This window comes from Mustela putorius, unplaced genomic scaffold, assembly GCF_011764305.1.
Source record: "Mustela putorius furo isolate JIRA1106 unplaced genomic scaffold, ASM1176430v1.1 tig00000580_pilon_pilon_pilon, whole genome shotgun sequence".
Classification (NCBI taxonomy): Eukaryota; Metazoa; Chordata; class Mammalia; order Carnivora; family Mustelidae; genus Mustela; species Mustela putorius.
The window spans coordinates 16,774,861-16,796,748 of NW_025421423.1; the positions used below are offsets into that span (position 1 = coordinate 16,774,861).

General features: G+C 53.7%; 1 protein-coding gene across 1 annotated transcript; it reads right to left on the minus strand.

The window, feature by feature from the left end:
- Positions 1-1,801: 1,801 nt before the first annotated feature.
- LOC101687101 (alpha-1-microglobulin/bikunin precursor) lies at positions 1,802-15,595 on the minus strand. The gene is made up of 10 exons (XM_004747865.2): positions 15,345-15,595; positions 13,990-14,132; positions 12,426-12,502; positions 11,505-11,621; positions 10,931-11,032; positions 9,971-10,017; positions 4,484-4,565; positions 3,105-3,272; positions 2,607-2,780; positions 1,802-1,921 (listed from the first exon to the last, which is right to left on the minus strand). Exons 1-10 carry the CDS (start codon positions 15,459-15,461, stop codon positions 1,890-1,892), a joined length of 1,059 nt encoding a protein of 352 aa, XP_004747922.1. The 5' UTR covers positions 15,462-15,595; the 3' UTR covers positions 1,802-1,889.
- Between the last annotated feature and the right edge of the window lie 6,293 nt (positions 15,596-21,888).

Sequence of the window (21,888 nt, forward strand, 5' to 3'; positions counted from 1 at the left end):
GTTTTTAAAAAGAGGGGTACGTGTTGTTACTAAAGCAGCCACATTGATTTTGTACCAAATGTGACCAGTATCTTGAAGAGAGGATTTCAGGTAAGGATCCTTGAAAACCAAGCTGAGTCTTCATTCAGGGCAGCTTCAACAGAAGGATTCTGGGGCCTGCAGGGGTGAGTGGCGCGGGCTCCGGACTCCGGGGCACAGACGTGCTTCAACCCCGCCTGTCCGTCTCTGGGACCTGACGAGGCAACAGGCCAGCTAGGGAACCGCAGGGGAGCCCCCGGCCAGAGGAACCTTCTCCCCTCAGCCCTGCCCTGTGGCCTGCGGGCTGCTGTCCCACGGCTGCTGGCATGTATTTCAGGAGAATCATTAGATTTTTTTTTAATGGAAGACCCATTTTTAAATGGTGAGTTCAGAACTGTGAAAAATACCTTAGAAGCTAGCATTCCGTCTCCAACTGCAGCTGCTTCCCGCCTGAGGCTTGCTGTCTGTGCTTGAGGCGTTTGTCCATCAGTGCCCTTCTGAATATTCCCCTTCAGAGCACCATAGGTGGCCAGCCCTGATCCGAAAGGCACAGTATGGACGTAGGGCATGGTGACCTTTGTTCAGGCGGAGAGCTTGTCTCGTCTCCCTGAATAGTCACCTGTGTCCCCACCCACTCCTACCCAGAGAGTCCTGGCCATGACCGCACACTGTCCCCTCCCGACAGTCCTCTCGGGAGGAACTGGGAAACTCCAAGCTTAGGACTTTAGGGAGAAGCAGGGGCTTGCTCTCTGTTCTGGCCAAGGAAGCTGCAAAGCTTTCTAGTGCCCAAATGCTTAACCTCTGGATTCATCCTCCGTCCTTCCCTCCCTCCTTCCTTAGGAGTGTCATAAGCAAACAGGCTAATGGCCTGAGAGGGGCCCTTGACTGAATTAGGTGCCAGCCCTCAGCACACGGGTCACCCTGCAGAGAAGAGGTGTGCCGGCTTGCCTCGCCACTTCAGAGGACACAAAACCGGGGGGTTATCCTGCAAAACCTCTCTGCGCTCTGGATAAATGGACCCAGCAAGAGGGATTTGTAAATCAATTGCTTATAAATCCTGTGTGTCCCAGTTGGAAGCTCCTGGAGTCATGTTCTGAGGCCAAACCACCATGGACAGCCTGCCTATTTTCTTTCTCAAGGGAGGACAAGCCAGGCCAGGCTGAGGGCTTCTGGCCTGGCTCCGGTGCCTTGCCAGTCCCAGACACCATGTGAAGGTCAGTGACATTCTTCTGATGGGGCAAAGGGCCAGAGTGATGCTCCCAGGAGATGGGATCTTGAGAGCCTTGTAGGGAAACCGCCTGAGGCTTTTCATCCCCTGGCAGCTGGTGCTGGGACAGGGCTGTGACCAAGGTAGGACGTTGGAGTAAGTATTGGTGGCCCCAGGACACAGACTGCTGCAGGCAGGGTGGGTCAGTGGCTGTGACCAGCCCGGGGCCTGGGCACATGAGGGCACAGTCCTCTCTTCGACCCTGGGTAGCTGATGACCCGGTTAGGCCTCTCCCAGAAGTAAGTACCCAGAGGTTTTTCTCTCTTCCTCTTTTCTGGCTTTAATAAAACAAACAGTCCCATTTTGTACTACTGTGGAGTAAACAGCACTATGATTAAGGTCTCGTAATTTGTGGAGCCAATTTCACATACCAAGGACTGTTCTATTTCCAGTACAGATTTTTTCATTTCTGGGGGAAGATGGGGTTACTCCGGCCCCCCGACCCCCAGCTTGGTCTCCCCCATTCCTGCTACCTCGTTAAACACATGAGGACAATGAACAGTCACGACATGGAACTTCAGGACTCTACAGGTTGGTTTTTATTTTGAACCCGGCCCCTGGGACACGCAGCAGCCCGTAGCCTCCCTGTCATCCGGTGGCCCCGTCAGTTGAATAAATGCAGCAGCTCCTTGTCCCCTGAGGACACAGAGAAGCTCAGGGAGTAGGTGTGGGGAGCCCCTGGGGTCCAGGGATGGGAACGGTCCGGGGATGGGGACGCCTCGTGAATGAGGGAAGGCAGCTTGGGCTGGTTTGGACCTGAGCTTGGGTCAGAAACCGCCGCTTGCGGAACGACTTGGTATCTCCAAAGCACATTCCGCAAAACAGTCTGGGCTTTAGCCTCTTTTCATTGACTCTAAGTGCCCTTTAAGGCACGGGGGTCAGATGGTTGCTTTTCCCCCGCAATGCCACAACTGTTGGCATCACTGCCTCACCCTCAGCATTGGTCACAGCTGCCATCAGCCGAGTCCAAAGTGCACAAGGTGCTGTGAGGTCGGCCAAGTGGGTTCTCTGTCCCACTTTACAAAAGTAAAAGCCAAGGCTCAAGCTGGCACTCGCCCAACGTGGCCAGCCTGGAGGTGGCTCCACCAGATTTGGGACCCGGCTCAGGCAGGTGCCCGGGTCTGGCCAGTGCCTCCCCGCTGCAGCATCCCAGCTGGGGGAGGGCCCAGGGCTTAGCCCCATTCTACAGATGGGCGACAGGCCCGAGGAGGGGCGTGGGCTGGTCACCTGCTAGGGTCCAGAACTGCCTCTCCAGATCCCCACCTCCTCCCAAGGCTCCCCCACCTGCACCTCAGGGCCCCCCCACCACGGGGCCACCTACCATTGCCGGGGACCCCGCAGTACTCCTTGCACTCCTTCTCCGAGTAGAACTTGTTGCCGTTGCCTTGGCAGCCCCCGTAGATGAAGGGGACGCACTTCCCCTGGGCAGCGTCAAATGCCCAGAGCTCGTGGTAGCCTCGGCAGGGGCCGGGGACGATGGGGAGACTGCAGGCCGCTGCGAGGCGGGGGCAGGTGCGGAGTGTGAGCAACGCTGACTCTCAGCTGACCCTCAAGACCCCCAGCGAAGGGCCCGAACCAGGGTACCTGCTCCTAGAGAGCACCGGGCCCCTCCAGCCCCGGGAACCTGGAGCCCACGCCAGCCAGTGGCCGGCCCGTATCCCCCAGTCCCAGGCCATGGCTCCTGTGACCTCAGGAAACCTGTCCTGGGAAACCACCGCAGGCACATCCCCACCCTGCTCCCCATCCACCTTGCGGGTAGCCTGCTGGGAGCACGGGCCGGGGGCTGCGGCGTGCGCTGCGGCGCGGGGCCCACGCTCACCCACGGTCCGGCAGGTCTGCAGACACTCCTTCTCCGAGGCGAAGTTGTTCTTGTTGCCCAGGCAGCCGCCATACTGGAAGGTCTCGCAGGCCATGGAGGAGCCGTTATAGAAAAACCTCGTGACCATCCCCAGGCAAGGGCCTTCCGCACGGCCCAGCTGGCAGGAGTCTGGGGAGGGGCAGAATGGTAGCACGGACTGAGTACTTTCCGTGTGCCTGTCACCAGGCCAGATGCTTACCGGGCGCCCTGTCGCCTAGTTCTCCCCGCTGCGCTGTGAGGAAGACAAGGAAATGAGCTGTGATAGATAAAGTGACTTGCCTGGGGTCACACAGCCCTGAGATTCAAAACGATGAGTCTGCTGGACTCCGGAGTCCGTGCCTATTCCGCTCTGCACCGCAGCGGCCCCCAGACCCCACCCCAGCTCCCCCATGTTGGTCTAGTCCGTCCCGAGACTGCGGTAACAGCAGCCAATGAGGCATTCATCCACCAGCTCCCTGGCCAGCCAGCTGGACCTTCTCTCTGAAGTCCTGCCCCTGTGCCTGTGCTCCCCTCGCTCCGGCCCCTGAAGCGCCGTCCTGCAGAGAGCCCTACCTGGATGCCTAGACAAAGCAGGATGAAGCTTCCTTTCATCCAGGAAGGACTCCTTGATCCCCTGACCCCTCCCTCCTGGGCTCCCCCAACCCTTTAGCTAACCTTCCCTTTTGAGTCCATCGACTTCCCCCCTGCCTGTCTTCCTCTACTGGACCACAAGTTCCAAAAAGATGAGGGTTTGTTTCCGTGACCCCAGTACCCCCACAGGGTGGAGCAGGGCTCAGTGTTTGGGGGGCAAGGTGGGGAGTCCGTTGCAAACACAGCTACACACAGCGTGCTCCCGTCCTTCTCCAACGTGCTCCCACAAAAGCCCTGATGGAGGGGCGCCTGGGTGGCTCAGTAGGTTAAAGCCTCTGCCTTCGGCTCGGGTCGTGATCCCGGGGTCCTGGGATCGAGCCCCACATCGGGCTTTCTGCTCTGTGGGGAGCCTGCTTCCTCCTCTCTCTCTCTGCCTGCATCTCTGCCTGCTTGTGATCTCTGTCTGTCAAATAAATAAATAAATAAAATCTTTAAAAAAAAAAGCCCTGATGGAGAGCGTGGCCAGCTGTTGTGCCAGCCACAGAGAGGGGGAAACCGAGGCTGGGAGGCCACACAGTGCTGCAGACAGGGCCGGCACTCACTCCTCCTGGACCTACGAGTTCTGAGGGGGCCTGACTCGGCTTTTCTAGTTCCAGTCCTTGCCCAGCAGACAAATAAGAGACTGTGGTGATGAGGGCAAGGTGAGCCCCCCACGGGCCCTTCCTCTCTGGAGTGTGACAGAAGCCAGTGGGGAGGTGAGTGGCCGTTACCTTCCTTCTTGTGGAAGTCCATTACCAGTTGCCCGGTCCCCGATCCTTCTTCCTCCTGGGGCAGCACAGCCCGCCGGGCTCTCTGCGGGGGAGAGGGAGACAAGCTGTTGTGGGGATTTTGCCTCCACTGTTCACCTGTACCCCTGGAGTGTATAAACACTCGGGGAATCAGGGTGTAGACAGAGCACGGTGACTACACTGGTTAACGGACTGTCTTCCCCGAAGCATCAACCTCCATTCCAGAACGGGCATCACAAGAGAGGTTTCTAGTCTGAAAGGAAACTCAGAACTGTGAAGTGTGACAATACCCCTGTGTCCAAATTCTGGCTGAAATGTCCAAAGGAATAAAATAATGGGTAGGGGGGCGTCTATCTGAATTGCCAGGGAAAGGCAGCATTGCTGTGCTGGAAACCTGAGGGCATTGCTACCCAGCGGCGAACAGGTGGGACGGATTGGCAGGAAGGGCGGACCAGACCATCATCCTTAGCTCCTTGCAAAGGAAAAGCCACATAGAGAGGATGGAGAAGGGACCTTGAGACTGCCCCTAACACCTCTAGCTGCGGTGCCAGAGGCTGAAGAGCGGGGCAGGATGCCGAATGCTGGCGAGAGCCTCCAGGAGCGCACAGCCCACTGCGGCGGGGTCCCAGGCCGCGAGAGCCAGCAGCACGCAGCCTTCCAGGGTCCCTCTCCATCCGGACCAGAGTCCGGGAGAGTCCATCCGGACTCTGAACAAGCACACCTGTGCTAACCTTCACCGCGGCCCTTCCCCTTTTAAGGTACAAGTAAAGGCTGTGCTTAGGGACCCCTGCTGGTTGCACTTGGGCGTGCCTTGGGGAGCACGAAGGGAAAGGGAAAAATCACGATGCACTGTGCACAACGCCGCTGCTTGGGAGGGGCCTACAGAGCCGGAGAAGTAGCTCCACCACACAGAGGACGAAGGCAGGAACCAGGAGGAAACTGAAACCGTCGGTGACACTCAAGCTGACAGCGCATCGGTATCACAGGGCTGCCCATTATGGAAATGAACAGAATGAAAGGAGGAGAAAGTTACTGGACCTGGAAAGGATTCTGATGAATTTAACAACCCAGAAGAGATACTACACCGCAGGTTAGTGATTCTAAGAAATAAATTCATAGTAGGAATTCTAGAAGGAGAGGCAGTTAGTATAGAAATAACAAAAGAAAACTTTGCTGCATTGAATGATGACTTGAGTTGGCTAATTATAAGTAGGGATCAGATGAGGCAGAATGAGTGAAGAGCCCCCACCTAGACATTCCCTAGAGACAAGGGTAGAGAGCCCAGTGGCCCTTGGAGTAAACAGCATTAAGGGACAGGCCGTAAAGCAGCCTCTGAGGGTTGTAAGAGGGCAGAGGTAACCCCGGGATGCTGCACTCATCCAAGCTGTTGACCATGTGATCTAAACACAGGCAGGCATTTCACTCATGCGAGGGTCCGGTAGTTTTCCACCTGTGTGTTTATCCAGAAAAAAAAACTACTTCCAGAAATATCCCAGGGCACCTGGCAGGGGGCTTAGTTGGTAGAATTTGTGAATTTCAGCCCCACGAAGATGTAGAAATTACTCAGAATCTTAAAAAAAAAAAAAAAAATCCCCACTGATTGAGAAGGGAATCTAAGTGCAGGAAAACAGGTGATGTGATAGCAAAGAAAAGATGATAGAAACTAAAGCCAATCAAATAGGGAGTTGAGGTTAAATGATTGTTACAAAGCTCATACAACTTAATTCTCAAAAGGTGGAAAATATAAACATCAATCTGGGATTACATCCACAAAGGCGGGGATGTGGGAAGCCTGGAAGGAAGAAGTGGAAGTGTGTTCCATTTCTCTTTTCTGCAAGGGGAGTCACTAGTTACGGCTTCATTCTTTTTTTTTTTTTTTTAATTTTATTTATTTATCAGAGAGAGAGGCGGGGAGAGAGCAAGCACAGGCAGACAGAATGGCAGGCAGAGGCAGAGGGAGAAGCAGGCTCCCTGCTGAGCAAGGAGCCCGATGTGGGACTCGATCCCAGGACACTGGGATCATGACCTGAGCCGAAGGCAGCTGCTTAACCAACTGAGCCACCCAGGCGTCCCATACGGCTTCATTCTTGATGCTGATAAAGAAATACAGATCCGTCAGGATCTGGATTAAGATGTCAAATTGAAAATTCATTTCCAGTTGCCTTCTCCAATTCCTAACAGCAAAAAGTGAATTCAGAATACCGATTTCCACATGTCCATCAGCGTCACTCAGTCGTGGAAAGGGGCACAGTTTAAAGCAAAAAGTAAAACTGTTGATGAAGGAAAGAAATCAAGTATTTTGGAGCCGAAGAGGAGGGTCAGTTCCTAACTCTGCCCTCTAATTCCCAAGTCATCAAATTTCTGATACTTCTCCCTAAGACTCCCAAATCCTGAGAGAAGGAAACTGAGGGACCCTATCTTTTTTCCTCTTCTGACAGAGGAGGAGTGAAGATGGCTTCTGGGAAGGAAAGGGGAAAACAGACCAGCGGCCGACTCGTTCTAGGTGAATGTTTTGGGGCTACATGATCTGATGCACCGGGGGTGTTGACAAATGGACGTCACTGCCCCGACCAGGGGGAACGAACCCCACACAGGACATTAAGAAGTTCTTCAAAAGAGAAAGCAAGCAAGGGTATTCCAACCAAGATGGCGCACCTGAGGAAAGCTCTTCTGCCACTACTCCCTTCTGACCCTTTCCCTGAATTTCAGTAAAGTAGATGGAACATAAAACACCCAGACTTTAGACTACATTTGGGCACTCGGCTCAGTTTTAGTGGGGAAAGAAAGGGTCAAGGACTGAATTATATCAGAACAGACAGGCAAAAACTGATGAGGCAGGAGCAAGAAGAAAAGGTAAAGAAATGGTACAGGGACTATCCAGACCCATGTCTGAAATGAAGGAGTAACTAGCCTGAACCAGAAACAGGGCCTGGCTGTGGTGGGCCCTGGTCATGAACTGCCTAAATGTCCCCTTAGGAATGGAGTCACATTTCCAGCCTGATCCATCAGCTCTGTTGGAACCTGCCTCAGCCAGCAGGACCCCTCTCACTCGAGGTGGTGCTTCCTCGCCAGACTGAGCAACGTAAGGGTGGTAAGGCCCCCGCCTTGGGGCCCTCATGGGACAACTCCAAAGGGCCCTCCCAGTTCTAGAACGCTCCCAGGGCTGGCTGAGGCATCAGGACCACATCACAGCTCTGCTGCTTCTGCTCAATCCTCCCTTTGTCCCTTCCCTTCCACAGGTGTGGATCTAGGAAACCCCACCTACGACACCAACTTGGGAGAGAATATAACTCAGCAAGCCAAAGGACATTCCTCAGTGGCCTCAAGCAGCAGAATTACTTCACGAAAATAGGTACTTATTAAAATAAGACTCAAAGACAAAATGGTAAATAACAGAATAAGATGAAGAGAGAGAACCCAGGGAGGGCCTAGATAAACAAGTTGAGAACCAAGACAACATACGTTCAGAGCTACTGAGAAACCGCCAAAGGAACAGAACAGACGCTGTGACATGGAATGACTGTCCTACAAGAGACAGATGAGAATCCCAGTGAATGCTGGCAAAAACAACATAAGAATGCCTGCCACGTGTGAAAGACAAAAAGATGCTCCAGGACGAAAGAGCAAGGGTTCCCGAGGTAGCAAAACCCAAAACGGGACTGGAAGATGAATTCCATCTAGTAGAAGAGAGTCCCCAAAAATGGAAAGACGGAAAGCTGTGGATGGAGAGAACACAGTGTATCCCAGAAACCTCCGATATGGAATGCTCAGCACCATGACCTATCCTAGTTAGAATGCCAACTGCAGGGCGCCTGGTTGGCTCAGTCAGTAGAACATGCTACTCTTGATCTCAGGGTCATGAGTTCAAGCCCCACATTGGGCTTAGAGCCTACATTTAAAAAAAAAAAAAAAAAAGGAAGGAGGGAAAGGAAAGGAAGGAGAGAGAAGAAGCAGAGAGAGAAAGAAAAGAAAAAGATGTAGCCATCTTCAAGGATAAAGTCTGTCCAGGCATCTGGGCACAAGAAACAAATTGCTTACAAGGAGAAGAAATACCAGACTGGCCTCAGGCTATACCAGAGCCATAATTAGTGCTCAAGAACAATGTAGCAGTGCAAACAATGTTCTGAGGAAATGGCAACATGACCCAAGACTGATGCCCAAGCAAAATACCACTCAGTGTGAAGAAAAGGGGCAGGCTTTCTCAAACAGGGACGAATTCAGGGATTAAAACGCCCAGAACCCTCCGTGAAAACACCACTTGGTGAACAAGGGGCACTAATGAAGAGATTGACAGAAATCACTGACTCGGGCATGGAGAAGCAGAGTGGTTACATTCACTAGGAGAGAGCGTGGAGACTACAGAACTCCTATGCCATGCCTGGGAAAGATGGCGGCAGACGCTTATTTGAAAGTTCGAGAAGCCCACCCACTTTTTTTTAATTCAAATGACACTAAGTGCTTTAAAGACCTAGAAACAGCATCTCTGATGTAATACCGTTTAGTAACACGAAGCCCTAATCTGTGCAACTCTCCATCTAACATTCCTTACATCCTCCTCCTCTCCACATGTGGGCGTGTCACGATTCCTGGGATAATGGGAATGCTGGTAGTTTTGGGGTGGTGGCTTTTTTTTTTTATGTAGTTTTAAAACTTTTTTACTTTCTAGTTTTAGTTCTTTATAATGAGCATATGTTACTTTTATAAAATCAGTGGTAATTTTTCTTTAAAAATACAGGCACAAATAAGTAATAGGTTAACAGTATTAATTCTATATAGGAATAGGGACACTTTTTTATTTTTAAATTTCTGGTATTTTTTTTTTAATTTTCAAACCTGTTTCTGATATTTTTAGGATATGTATTTGCTTAGAAACATAGCCTTGAAAATGTATACATAAAAATATACATCTACATATAGAAATATACACACCCATATACCTATATATACACACACACAACAATAGGATAAATTAGGATATATAATTTCCAAATAATCACAGAAAAAAATGAAGAAAGCTTAATCAATATGGTAAAGGCAGGAAAATAAATGAGAAGAGTAAGGAAGCCCCCAAAAATCAAAAGGCAGAATAGGGAGAGGTGAGCTGGTTGAGAATCTGCTTGCTCTCAGGTTTATAGTTTTTTTTTAAGAGATCAACTGACTTTATCCTACTCGAGTATTCTGCTGGTTGTGGGCGGTACGGCGCTAAGAACTTTTCCAACATGTCCCTGAATTCTAGCACATGGAAGGTAAGGGTAACTACCCCATTTCACAGAAGAGGAATGGAACTGCAACTGGTCCAGATGGTAGATCTAGGGTTGAGCCCTGGAGGGGTCTGACTTCAAAGCCCTGTGCCTAGCCCTGCCTTCTCTCCACCTCTCTCAGTGACCCCACCCACCCACCCCTGCAGGACCTGAGTGAGGGCAGCAGAATCAGGCGCGTGGGGACAAAGTGGGAAAAAGAGGTGCTCACCGTGTGCGGAGTGGGCTCCGGTTCCTGCTCCCCGGGGACACACTCACCTAGGTCAGGATGGGAGAAAGAGGTGAGTAAGAAGAGCACTCTGTTTCTTTCATCATGCTAACTGTGTGTGCCAGGCGGGCACGAGCTGGGGCCGGTCTCGGGCATCTTCCCACTTCAAGAATGGTTCCCCGGGGCACCTGGGTGGCTCAGTGGGTTAAGCCGCTGCCTTCGGCTCAGGTCATGATCTCAGGGTCCTGGGATCGAGCCCCGCATCGGGCTCTCTGCTCAGCAGGGAGCCTGCTTTCCCTCTCTCTCTCTCTGCCTGCCTCTCCGACTACTTGTGATTTCTCTCTGTCAAATAAATAAATAAAATCTTTAAAAAAAAAAAAAAAAAAAAAAAGAATGGTTCCCCACACGTGGCGTGCTGAAGGTCATGACTGGCAAAGCGACAGGCTGGTGGCCGCGCCGTCACTGCCGCGGGCACCAAGACACCAGCGGCAACGGCTCACCTCCACTGAGCCCTTGGCAGACACCAGGCACAGCACTGCCATATTTAAATGCTATTTCGGTGACTCCTCACGATGATGTCTAAAGGAGGCATTATTAGTCCCCATTTTAGATAAGGAAAACAAGTAGCCAGAAGTCCTCCAGCTGCACGTGAAATCCTGTCCAGCACTGAACTGCCTCCTAAGACGTGCCCATGGGTTCTGGATATAACCTTACTGAAACAGGTGGCACTAGGGGGGACTCTGAACTGGATCCGGTCTCTGCTCTCCCGGGTATATGCTGTGTGACCTGGAGCAAATACGGGGGCTCGGGCTGCCTCCTCTGTAAGATGGGTGCTGGGGGAACTATAACCCTACTTACCTCCGAGGGTTTCGGGAAGCACCCAGGGGACGGGAAGACGTTCTTGGAGGGCTGTGAAGGATGAGGAGGGGGCAGAACTGTGACGGGGGTTGGGGCTGCATTTACCTTTGTCAGCCATTGTGAAGATGGAGTCCTCGGGGATGCCCACACCCAAGGCGACCTCCCGGAACTCCTCCAGCAGGCTTTCTCGAAGATGCGGCTGTCGCCCTGTAGTGGAAGCAGAAAAGACGCCTAGAACCACGGGTACCTGGACTGGCAAGGCCTGAGATTATGGTGCACAGGGATTTTCATTTAGAAGTTGAAAACCATCAGCCCAATGCGATCTCTTCAAAACACTATGGAAAGATTGGCTCCCACAAGAGGAAGAGGTGTCCCTCCCAGGGCTCCCACCCATGTCCCCCAAATCCCCACACATGGCTCTGTCCGCTGGTTAAGGGCCTGAAAGCTCTGGAATTCTCTAGGCCTAGAATCTTAAAAGACCAAAAGAGGATTCCACCTGAGAAGAAGACTGAGCTCTGCCTCCTCCAGGAAGAGTAAATGTTTCCACCTTCCCCACAGCTGGAGTTTTCTCAGAAGGATAAAGCAAAGCTCCCAACTCCTCCCCACTCCACTGTCCCTAAATCATGGCCCTCCTTCCCACCCCCTACTCCCACAGGCTTATCTAGCTCCAGGCCATTACCATAGAGCTTGGCGGTGATGGTAGGCCCGTGGCGGTGGCTGAATTTCTTGGTCAGAAGGATGGCATACTCATCATAGTTGGTGTGGACCACGTAGGACTCCATGGTGATGTTCCATTCTGCATGGGCAATGCAAGAAGCCAAAGGGCTCAGCGGTCAGAAGGCTCTTCTGGCCTGAGGTCCTTCACCTGTTCCCCCACACATCATCTATCCATCCAGCCTTCTGTCTATCCGTCTGTCTCCTCTGTATATTCATTAATTCATCCACTGTCATTCCATACATCCATCCTCTCCATACATCAAACCATAAATCCATCTATTTCCTTCCCTTTTTCCTTCTTTCCTTCCTTTCTACCCTCTTTTCTCCCTCCATCCATTAATCTATCAATTGATCTGTCCGATGACTAACTCACTTACCTGCCGTCCGTATCTACATTCATGGACCAATCACTTGCTGCTTGATTCACTCACCTTTTTATCTAACCATCCATCTACCCAAACATTCATATGTTCAACCACTAATGCGATTATTCAACACAGCATATTCGATAACCATTTGCTGGACGAATGAACAAATTCACGTCCAAGTCTCTCTCTCTGCCACTCAGCCCCGTGCACACTGTACATGGTAGATGCTTAGCAAATTCTTCTCAGCTGACTGCAGAGGCCTACCGTCAGGGCTGACGAAACCTTCATGCTATCCTCAGAATGCAGCCACATCCCTTTCGTCCTGGATGTCCGTGAGTGCACGAGAGAGGAGGAGAGAGCGAGGGAGGAAAGGAGAAGGAAGCCGAGAGAACATCTCAGAAACATGGGAGGGGCGTTTAGGGACGCAGAGAGCCGACGCAGAAACAGAGCATAAGACGTGCTGAGGTCTTTTCCGCCAAGGGCAGAACCGCGGGGAACCCTCCTACTCAACTTACTGGGTTTACGGTAGAGGAACTTTCCGTTGGTGCTGGTTTTCTCATAAGCCCCGGAGATCTCCTCACAGGTGCCTCTCCTGGAGGTGGACAAACCAGAAGAAAGGTAACCACTGGGAGAGACCGAGGTCCTGACACCCACTCTCCCCCAGGGTCCTTTCCACTTTTTTTTGTAATTTGGAAAGTAACACTCTCAAATGTCTTAAGCCTCATACCAGTCCTAGGGGACCAGTTCACGTGTAAAGGAACAGAGGGACAGAGAAAAAAGGGACGTCCGTGCCATCCTCTTGCCAAAGCCAGCACTAAACATCAGCTTCCTTCCCCAAATCTGCACATCAGCACGGGGAGGGGAGGGGAGGGTGATGAGTGAGTGCTTTGACGTGTTTATTACCCTACATCCCTCTGGCCCCAGTTCCCTCATCTGTGAAATGGGGCTCATGAAGCCTTCCTTACATGGCGGTTGTGAGGGTCCAACGGGATACTATTAAACAGCTTCCAGCAAGCACTATGAACATACCAGCTGTTGTTACAATGACTGCTAATTACCTTATGAACATTTATCAAGCTACATCTATGTGCTAGGCCCTGTGCTACCTGCTGAGGATACAGAGGCGGGCAAGAGGGACTCTGTCTGCTCACAGACCTTATAGCTGAGTGGGGCCCAGGGGCAGGCCAGAGACAGATGCAGTCAGTGCGATATGTGCCATGTAGGGAGAAGACTGAGGTGCTCCAAGAGCAGAAAGGAAGGCATGTAACCTGAACCTTGGGGGTGGGGGGAGAAGTTAGTCAGGGAGGGCTTCCTGGACAAAGTGACATAGAACCTGAGTCTTCGAGGGTCTATAGGAATTAGCCCAGGGAGATGGGGAGAGGTTTTCCCAGTAGACGGAACATCAGGGGTGAAACGGTAGAAGGTTCCAGGAACAGAAAGGTCTACTTGGGTGGGTCACAGAGTAGCTGGTGAGTGCTGGGAGGGGCCTGGGAGGTGATCAGAATTTTATTCCCAAGGGCCACAGGATGCTATGGAAAGGTTTAAGCAGACTTGAGTTTTCCAGAGATCTTTTGTTTGCTGGGTAAAAGATTTGAGATTAGAGGTGGGGAGAAGTGTAGGCAGGCTGCTGTAGAGAGCCAGGAAAGAGAGGCAGGTGGCCTGGGCCAGGGCAGGGACGGTACAGAATGGAGAGGCAGACAGCATGAAGGGATTTAGGAAGAGAAAGGACAGGGCCTGATGGTGGACTGAATGGCTTGTGGCAGCAGAGAGAGGAGTCTCAGCACCTGCCTCCCGCCCAGGTTTCAGGGTCAGGTCCTGGGGCCTGGACGGGCCCTGAGCTAAGGGACATCCAAGGATCGACAGCAGGTTCCGAAATAGGCATGTATCGGGGCGTGGCCCAGTGGTGCTGATGGGACAGTACAAAAGGCGTGTCCTGCTGGAGGGACCTGGAGCTCAGAGGCAAGGTCTCCGCTGGGAGGAGACAGCTCAACTCTCCAGGACAGGGTGGTGACCAAAGCTAGGCGGGGGTGACAGGTGTGCCTTGGCCTCTTGTCCCTCCCACCCCATCCCCTCACTCACCGCCAACGTGTGCTGGTCATGCTGATCTCCGCGTCTGTCACCCCCTCGCCCAGCACCAGCGTGCTCATAGACATCCTGTCCATGAACTTCTTCAGCCATGGGCAGGTGGAGCCCATGGCCACGTGAAACCACTTCCCGTAGATCTAGGAGGCAGCCACAAGCTCTGAGGATCTGGGTTTGCCTCGGGCCGCAAAGATGATTTGCCAGACGCCTGTTCCCATTCCTCCCTCCCTCCCTCCCTCCTCTCAATGAGAAGCTGTAATGTCAGAGAGCTAACCAGAGGCCACGCAGTTTCAAGGAAGGACAGACCTCCTTACAGCAAGCCTAGGAGGGGAAGGAGCAGAGGGGGTCCCACCGCGCTCCGTGGAGGGCCGTACTCTGCTTAGGTACAGATCTGTGCAGCTCCATTGCATGAGGCCCAAAGCCCTAAGGTTGAAGGTCACCTTCAACTGTCTTTCACCCTTCCAGGGACAGGGAGCTCAGTACCTCGCAGGCAGCCCATAGCTCCGTGCTAGAAAGGATCTCCCCTCCTTGAACTTTCTGAGGACAATCCTGCTACCCTTTCTGGCCACACAGCAGAGAGGTGACTAAGCCCTCATATCCTGGGGAACCAGTCAGTGAGCCTCTAACCCTTTACCATCCCAGATCACCGCAGGACCCCCCTCAACAATGCCCCTCCACCCACAACCCCTGCTTGTCTCTGAGCATAAACAAAATCCACAGCTAGAAGGGTCTGAGAGCCCCTTATACGGACGTGGAGACTGAGCCCCGTGTGGGCGAGGTCCTGTTCAAGGTCACCCAGTGATTGGGGATAGAGCAGGAACTGGAAGGTGGTCCTGGGGTTCCTGCACACACCGCCTGCCCAGCCCTCTTAATCCCACCAACCCCATCTCTGTCCTGCTTCTTTTCTCCCCAGTATCCCACTTCTGCCCTGTGCCACCCGGGATCTCTGTCCACAGCCAGGCCTGCAGGGCAGAGCACCCAGGATGGTAACGGGCTATGGGGAGAAGGGAGCAGCCGAGAGTTGAAGGGCTGGCGGGGAGCAGGGGGCAGGAAGTCACAGAAGTTAAGCACTGTGAGGTGGCTACAGGAGACTTCTGGGGGGAGGGGGGCCTGTAATCTGTAGTGGAAGGTGAGGAGCCCCCTGAGCCCCGGAGGGCAGGTTCACATGTGAGATCGTGAGATCGTCAGACAAGGGGCCCCCGGAACGGCAGGTGCATAGCATCATAACTTCAGCAAACCCCGGATGATCTGAGCAGGAGGGCCCCGAGGGACCCAGCCCTGAGTTCCAGATCAGGAGACCTGCCCCCCGCTGCCCCCCATAAAGCCATTGCTGCCAGAGAAGCCAGCCTTACCCGAGAGATGTCAAAGTTCTCTTGCACTTGGATGTCATCAGGCGGTGTCACCACGGGACTGGCACTCACGGCCAGGCAGGCAGTCAGCAGCAGAAACACAGCCCTGAGACTCCACATGGTTCTGGGCTCTTCTGCCTTGAGAGTCGCTCGCAGGCTCAGGCTGGGGACAGAGGACACAAGGCCTCTCTGCCCACGGCAGTTGTGAACTGAGGCTGGGGAGGAGGCCAGGAGCTTGTAGGTGACCTTGGTATTTGCCCTGCTCAGCCTGAACCAATCAGGGCCCTGAGGCCGGGTCTGATCGATCCCTTGCAGTGTCCTGCCTGGGGTCAGTGGTCCCAAGGGGTCAGGGCGGCTGTTTCAGAGAAGGCGCCGGCCAAATACAACCCAGGCCGGAGGCAGCCCAGCTCGGGCTTCAGGCCCCAGACCGGCTCCCCCAAGACCCAAGAGAGGAGAGGAGCAGCCTGTTGCCTTTCCTGCCGGGTCAGCGGCCTGGACCTCCTGCTCCAGGAGCCAGCAGCGTGAGCCCCATGGGGCCCCTTCCTCGCAGGTGAAAACGGAGGCTCAGAAAGAAGAAACAACGGAGCAGAGACCATAGCGGTTGGTAGGGGGGAGGGTCTAAAGGCACAGCCCAGACGAGAACTCAGGCATCCTATCTCCAGAGTTCCCTGTCTGAGCCTAAATAACAGCAGGAGTAATGACGATGATTTCCACAGCAGCTTCCATTCCCTGAGCACCTGCTCTGTGCCAGCTCTACACCAACACTGGACACATGCCACAGACTTGAATTCCAAGAACCTAGAAAGTAGGTGCTATTTCTCCCCTTTCAAGACAGGGGACTTGAGGGGCCTTGCTGCCTCAGTCGTTAAACATCTGCCTTCGGCTCAGGTCATGATCCCAGGATCCTGGGATAGAGCCCCACATGGGGCTCCCTGCTCAGCAGGGAGCCTGCTTCTCCCTCTCCCTCTGCCTCTCCCCCCAACTCATGCACACACACACACTCTCAAGTAAATAAAATCTTAACGAAAAATAGAAAATAAAGACAGAGTACTTGAGTCTCTGGGAGGGAGCTGGGGCTCCCTGCTGGGAAGCAGAGCTGCCCGGCCAGGCGGCACTGGGTGGCGGCAGAGAAGATGGACTCCGGAGCTAGACCACACCCCGTGCTGGCCTTGGGCAAGTGATGTGTCCTCCCAGTGCCTGGGCTTCCTCACCCGTCAACGGGGACACTGGTTGCTGGTTCACAGCGCTATCATGAGGTCGTGGGCACCAAGCTTTGCAAAGCCCGAGGGCCGTGTCTGGCACGTGGTAAGAGGAGAATGGGTTCGCAGCAGGTTGAACATACTATCTCCCGCTAAATTCGTGTGCACCTGGGACCTTAATGTGACTTCACCTGCAGAGGCCACTAACTAAGATGAAGTCACACTGCATGAGGGTGGGCCCCCCATCCAACGCCTGGTGTCTTAGGAAGAGAAAGGGGAGCGAGACGCAGACACACAGACACAGTGACGTGCAGGGAAGACCGCCACGTGAAGACGGGGACGGAGGTAGGAGCCAGCCGCAAGTCCAGGCACGCCAGGGACTGCTGGTACTCATCAGGGGCTAGGAAGAGGCACGCAAGGATTCTTTTCTAGGAACTTCAGAGAGGCTGTGGGCCCCATGACAGTCCGGTGTCAGACTTCCAGTTTCCAGAACTGCGAGAGAACGCACTTCTGTTGTAAGCCACCCAGCTATGATACTCTGTGAACGGCAGCCTTAGGAAACTGTATACTGTACATTAAGCAATTTCGAAGAGAATTTTTTAAAAACTTAGGTTTGTCTCCAAAGCTCAAACTCTCGCCAGTGCTACCGCAGGCCCTCCCTGTAAAGCTCTTTCCCAGCCGTCAGAGCCGCTGTCCTCCCTGTTCTTGACATGGAACATTCCAGACTCACAGAAGACCTCCTGCTCTGGCTGTGCATGTCCCCTTCAGAGGGCTCCAAATGCAAAACTCAGATTCATGTGAGAATCCAGGAATTCCCCTCTTCCACCGAGTGGCACCAGCAAATGGTGTGTCACATCCCTCTGTAGGAGCCACCCAATACCTTTGCTCTCTCCCAGCAGCAGGAACAAATGTCTCTATTCCTAAGTGAGTGTTTCCTTTGCTCCATCACCAAGAGCTTGGCTACTGACAGCATTTCCTCTTTGCTTTGGCTGCTGGGAAGCTCAAAGCCATGTTACAAGCTTTATCACACCTACCATCCCAGCTTAGATTTCTGGGACAATGACCTTCCCTCTAGTTCACAACATTTCTTGTCCTTTTACAGTTTGGTTAGCGGTGGCAGGAAGAAGGCAGTCTGATTTATGAGGCATTCAGAGAGCTGGGAGTCAGGAGCCCTGACTTCTTTTCCACTAACTTTGCAGAGGCCTTTCCTGCTCTGAAGCCACTTTCCTCATTTCTATACTGAAGATAACAGACCTTGTTCTGTCTGCCAAGAGGTCAAGTGAAGCAGTGGGTCAGAGTGCTTTGTAAACTGTCCACTCTCCTACCTGGTGATGAGCTCTGGGTGTCTTGGGAGAAACCGAGCTGCAGGAGAATGAGACACCACCAGCGAATCAGTGGGAATAGAGGCCCCCCGTGACACTTGCTCGACGCCACACGACAGCATCAGGGTTGTTCACCCCACTGGCCCCATGGGAACACTGCAGCACATGAGGGTGAAGACAAGCAGTGGCCTCTTTTGGGCAGGACTGTGGAGGCAGCCCCATGGCCTCTCCTGGGAGGAGGGCTGATGCCCGGATATTGATCTCTCCACCTGCCTCCAGAGATGTTTGCTCTCCTGAGATGATTAACCAGAGCAAACAGAGAGAGCAAACCCTTCCAAAGCCCACCTGGACTTTGAGCTGTTTTTTAAAAATCAGCCCTGGACCGTGGGATGCAAGGTCATTAGTGGTCGGGGGATACTGACCCCTCTTCCCCCTCTGGCCATCGGGGTGGGAGGGTGGAGGCTCTGGGGTCACTTCTGGAACCAGTCCAAGTGCAGGGGGTGGGGCCCACCGGTGCAGGAGGCGCAGCAGGAATGGTGGGTCGTTTTCAGATGAACACATGGTGGCGGAGGGAGGGAACAGGACTCGTTCAAGGTTACCCAGCTTCCGGCTGAGCTGGGGGCCACATCAGCCTGTCTCTAGGGCCCAGGCTTTCTCCCACACTTACTCATTCACTCACTCATTCATTCACCAACCTCACACTCTGTGCGTGGTGCTTCAGGTATGATGGAGTGCATGGAGGACTCTAGAACTCACTCCCCGTTGGGGGCAGGGTGGGGAGGAGAAGACAATAAGACAGATGGTCATTGCAGTGACAGGGGAGCAGAGGCCAGGGGAGGGGAAGACCCACCTAGTTCACCAGACAAAAGGGCAAGGGGGCCCATGGAGGGAGCACAGGGTGCTCTGGACAGAGGGACGGCACCAGTGGAGCCATAGAGGAGGCAGATGGAGAGAAAAAAATGATCCATCTGGAAAGCAAAAGCCAACCAGCCAACCAACCAACCATCCAAACCTCGGAGTGGAAACTAGGCAGTGGCTGGGGGTTGGGGGTGGGGGAGACAAGTGGAGAGTGAGGCTGGGGAGGGGGCCGAGGCCCAGCAGGTAGGACTGTGATGCCCATCCAAAGGTCGCTATGAGTCTCAAGTGTGTGGGGAATGCTGGTGGGTTTTCAGAAGGGACTGGTCGGTCAGATTTGTAATTGGGGGAGACCCACAAAGAGGGAGCAGAAGCAAGGGCCGGAAAGCAACTCCCCTTCAAGGTTCTCCAGGAAGAAGGAAGGACCAACAGGGGCATCCAGGCCATGGGGTGGGACTCAGACCAGAGGGCACGGTCAGGATTCGGGCCTTCCTGTGCTCATAGTGGAAGGGGATAGGAGGGGTCCTTCCTTCCTCATGAGGAGGTATCCAGCCCCAGGCCCTGTCCTAGACACCTGACTCTGCGCAGCTCCCCCGGACTCAGAGTGTGACCTGTCCACGCATGGTGAAACTGGAGGTGGGCGGCACCCGGGACTCCAGAACCAGCATCAGGAGAGGCGACCCTCTCCCTGCTCAGCTGTTTCTAGGCTTTACTTCTTCCCCACCCATCCCAAAGAGCTAGGCCACCTACAGCCTTGAGTCCCAGCCCTTGTGATTTGCTGGGTGACCGTGAGGGCAGGCTTTTCCTGCCCTGACCTCACCTCCCCCGTCTAGGGGATATAGGAGCTCAGAGAGGGACGTCCTCGCAGCTGCCCAAGTGCACACACTGGGGGGACCTGTGTCCTCACAGGCACTTAGCACAGCTCGGGGTACCGGGTAAGGGCTCAGAAATGCAGGAATTATGCTGCAGGGAGGCGAGAGCGCCCCAGGTCCGCTAGAGGGCAGCAGAGAACTTCCAGAAAGACCACCCAGGTTTGCTCAGATGGTTCCACCCTGACCAGGAGCCAGAGGCCTAGCGCAAAGGCCCACAGAAGGGGGAGAATCAGTGCTAGAACCCAGCCCTCCCTGCCCCAGGACTGCTTCAGATCTCCTGGGGAGTGCAGAATATTCAGCCTCTACCTTGCCTACCCCCCGCCTAGCTACAGAGCTGTATGCTTAGATGGGGCCCTTTTGGAAACAGTTTCCTGGAAGAGTCTCTCTGTGAGCCAGACTTGGGTGCCACTGCTCCAGACGACAAAGGCGGATTCAGTTCCTACAACATGCCAGGCCCCAGGCCGGTGTCCCACGAGCACATCTTACTGAACCCTCCTGTTAAGGCTCCATCACTTTATTACAATAGTGACTCTATCTTACAGATAGGGAAACTGAGGCTAAGAGCTCGGGCGAACATGTATCAAAGGCCACCTAGGCAATGAATCATGATTCGAACTCGGATCTGTCTCCCTGACACCTGCCTCTCACTCTGCTGACCTCCCAGACCCTGTCCCCTCCTAAGTGGCACTTTGGGCTGTGTTCTTTCAGACACCTGGAGCAGTGGAGTGGGTCATCTTCCTGCAGGAATCAGGCTGACATGTGCCTGCTTCTCTCTTCCCCAGCTAAAAGCAGACTCCGTGCCCATGCCATGGGACCTGCCACATTTCTTCCTCTCTGGAGCCTAGCACTATGCCGGGCACTTAGTAGGTGCTCAGTGAACACACACCTAGGGACTTTCTTAGAGCTGTGGAGGAGAATATATTAGACCCCAAGAAGGTCCACCCAACTAGAATGCAGCTGAGGGAGGCTGGAAAATTGGAATTGCTACACCAAATGCTTAAATCATGATCAGTGAAGACCAGAAAGCTCAATGACAGTCCAAAAGGCAAAGAGACTTTCCTTGGTGGTGGCATTTCCTTGTGTCCCCAGTTTTGAATTAGTCTGTGTGGCATGGCCAGGAGGACCCCCAAACTTAGCTTAGCAGAGTGATGAAAATGCGGTTGAATTTTGCCCCCAGACACATCTGGGTTCCAATCACTGCTGTGCCCCCTTCCTGCCTATGTGATCCTAAGTGACTTTGCCTTTCTGGATCTGAGTTTTTCCCTCTGTTAAATGGGATTCAGAGGGGCCACAGGGTATGGAGGAAAGAAATGATGGACAGGTCACATTCTCGCTTCTTGCAGAGAGCAGAGTGAGGTGTGCCCTTGAATGTTGTCAGTGTAGCTTCCTGCTTGCAGGAAAGGCGGGCTCAGCCCGGAGAAGCAGCCCACGAAGCGCGACACTCTGGAGCCGAGTGTCCTTGAGACCCAGGGGACAGAGCTTGCGGCCCGGCCCGCCCTCTGTCTCCCTTTGCACCAATGAAGAAAGGGTTTTCCCCAAGGAGTAAGCTTCCAAAATCCAGCCTGTGTCCAGGCAGAGGACACAGGCGTCTTCCTGCTCTTTGCAGCCTGGTCTTATCTGTCCATTACAGCAGGACCTCCAGGGACCCGCCCTGACTCTTGGCTCACCGAGCTGATATCACCCAATGTCCTCACACAGACTAAAATAGCTCTTTTCCAAAACCTCGAGGCCAGCCAGAATTTCTGGAAAGTCCCCCTGGCCCTTCCTCAAGGCAGACAAATGACTCTCTCTCGGTGAGCCCTGGCAGAGCAGCGGGGCCTCATTCCTGGCGCTCTGTACGGGCCGGCAGTGCCGCACGGCCACTTCCTCCCCTTCCTCCCCGGCAGAGCGGTGATGTACAAGGTCATGCCTGTGCAAAGACCGGGGAGCAGGTGGCGACACCCATTCCTCTCCTGCAAGGACAGGAACATCGCACGTGTGTGCCGAGAGCGTCCGTTACTAATAAAAACAGTAATACCGATTCGCATTCATGCAGCATGGGGGGGGGAGGCTCCGCCCTCAACAATGCATGTGGAGTCGCTTTCAATCCTCATCTCCTATTCTCCGTGAGCACTTAATGAGCTTCTCACAGGATAAACCGATCTTACCCCACTTTTACAGAGAAGGAGTCTGAGGTTCCAAGAGCTTAACTATCTTGCCCAGGCTCTCACAGCTGCAGCTCGGACAGACGGGGGCTGGGAGAGGGGGTGCATCTGCAGAACGTTCCAAAGCCTGACCACCAGGAGAGCAGGCCCGGCCT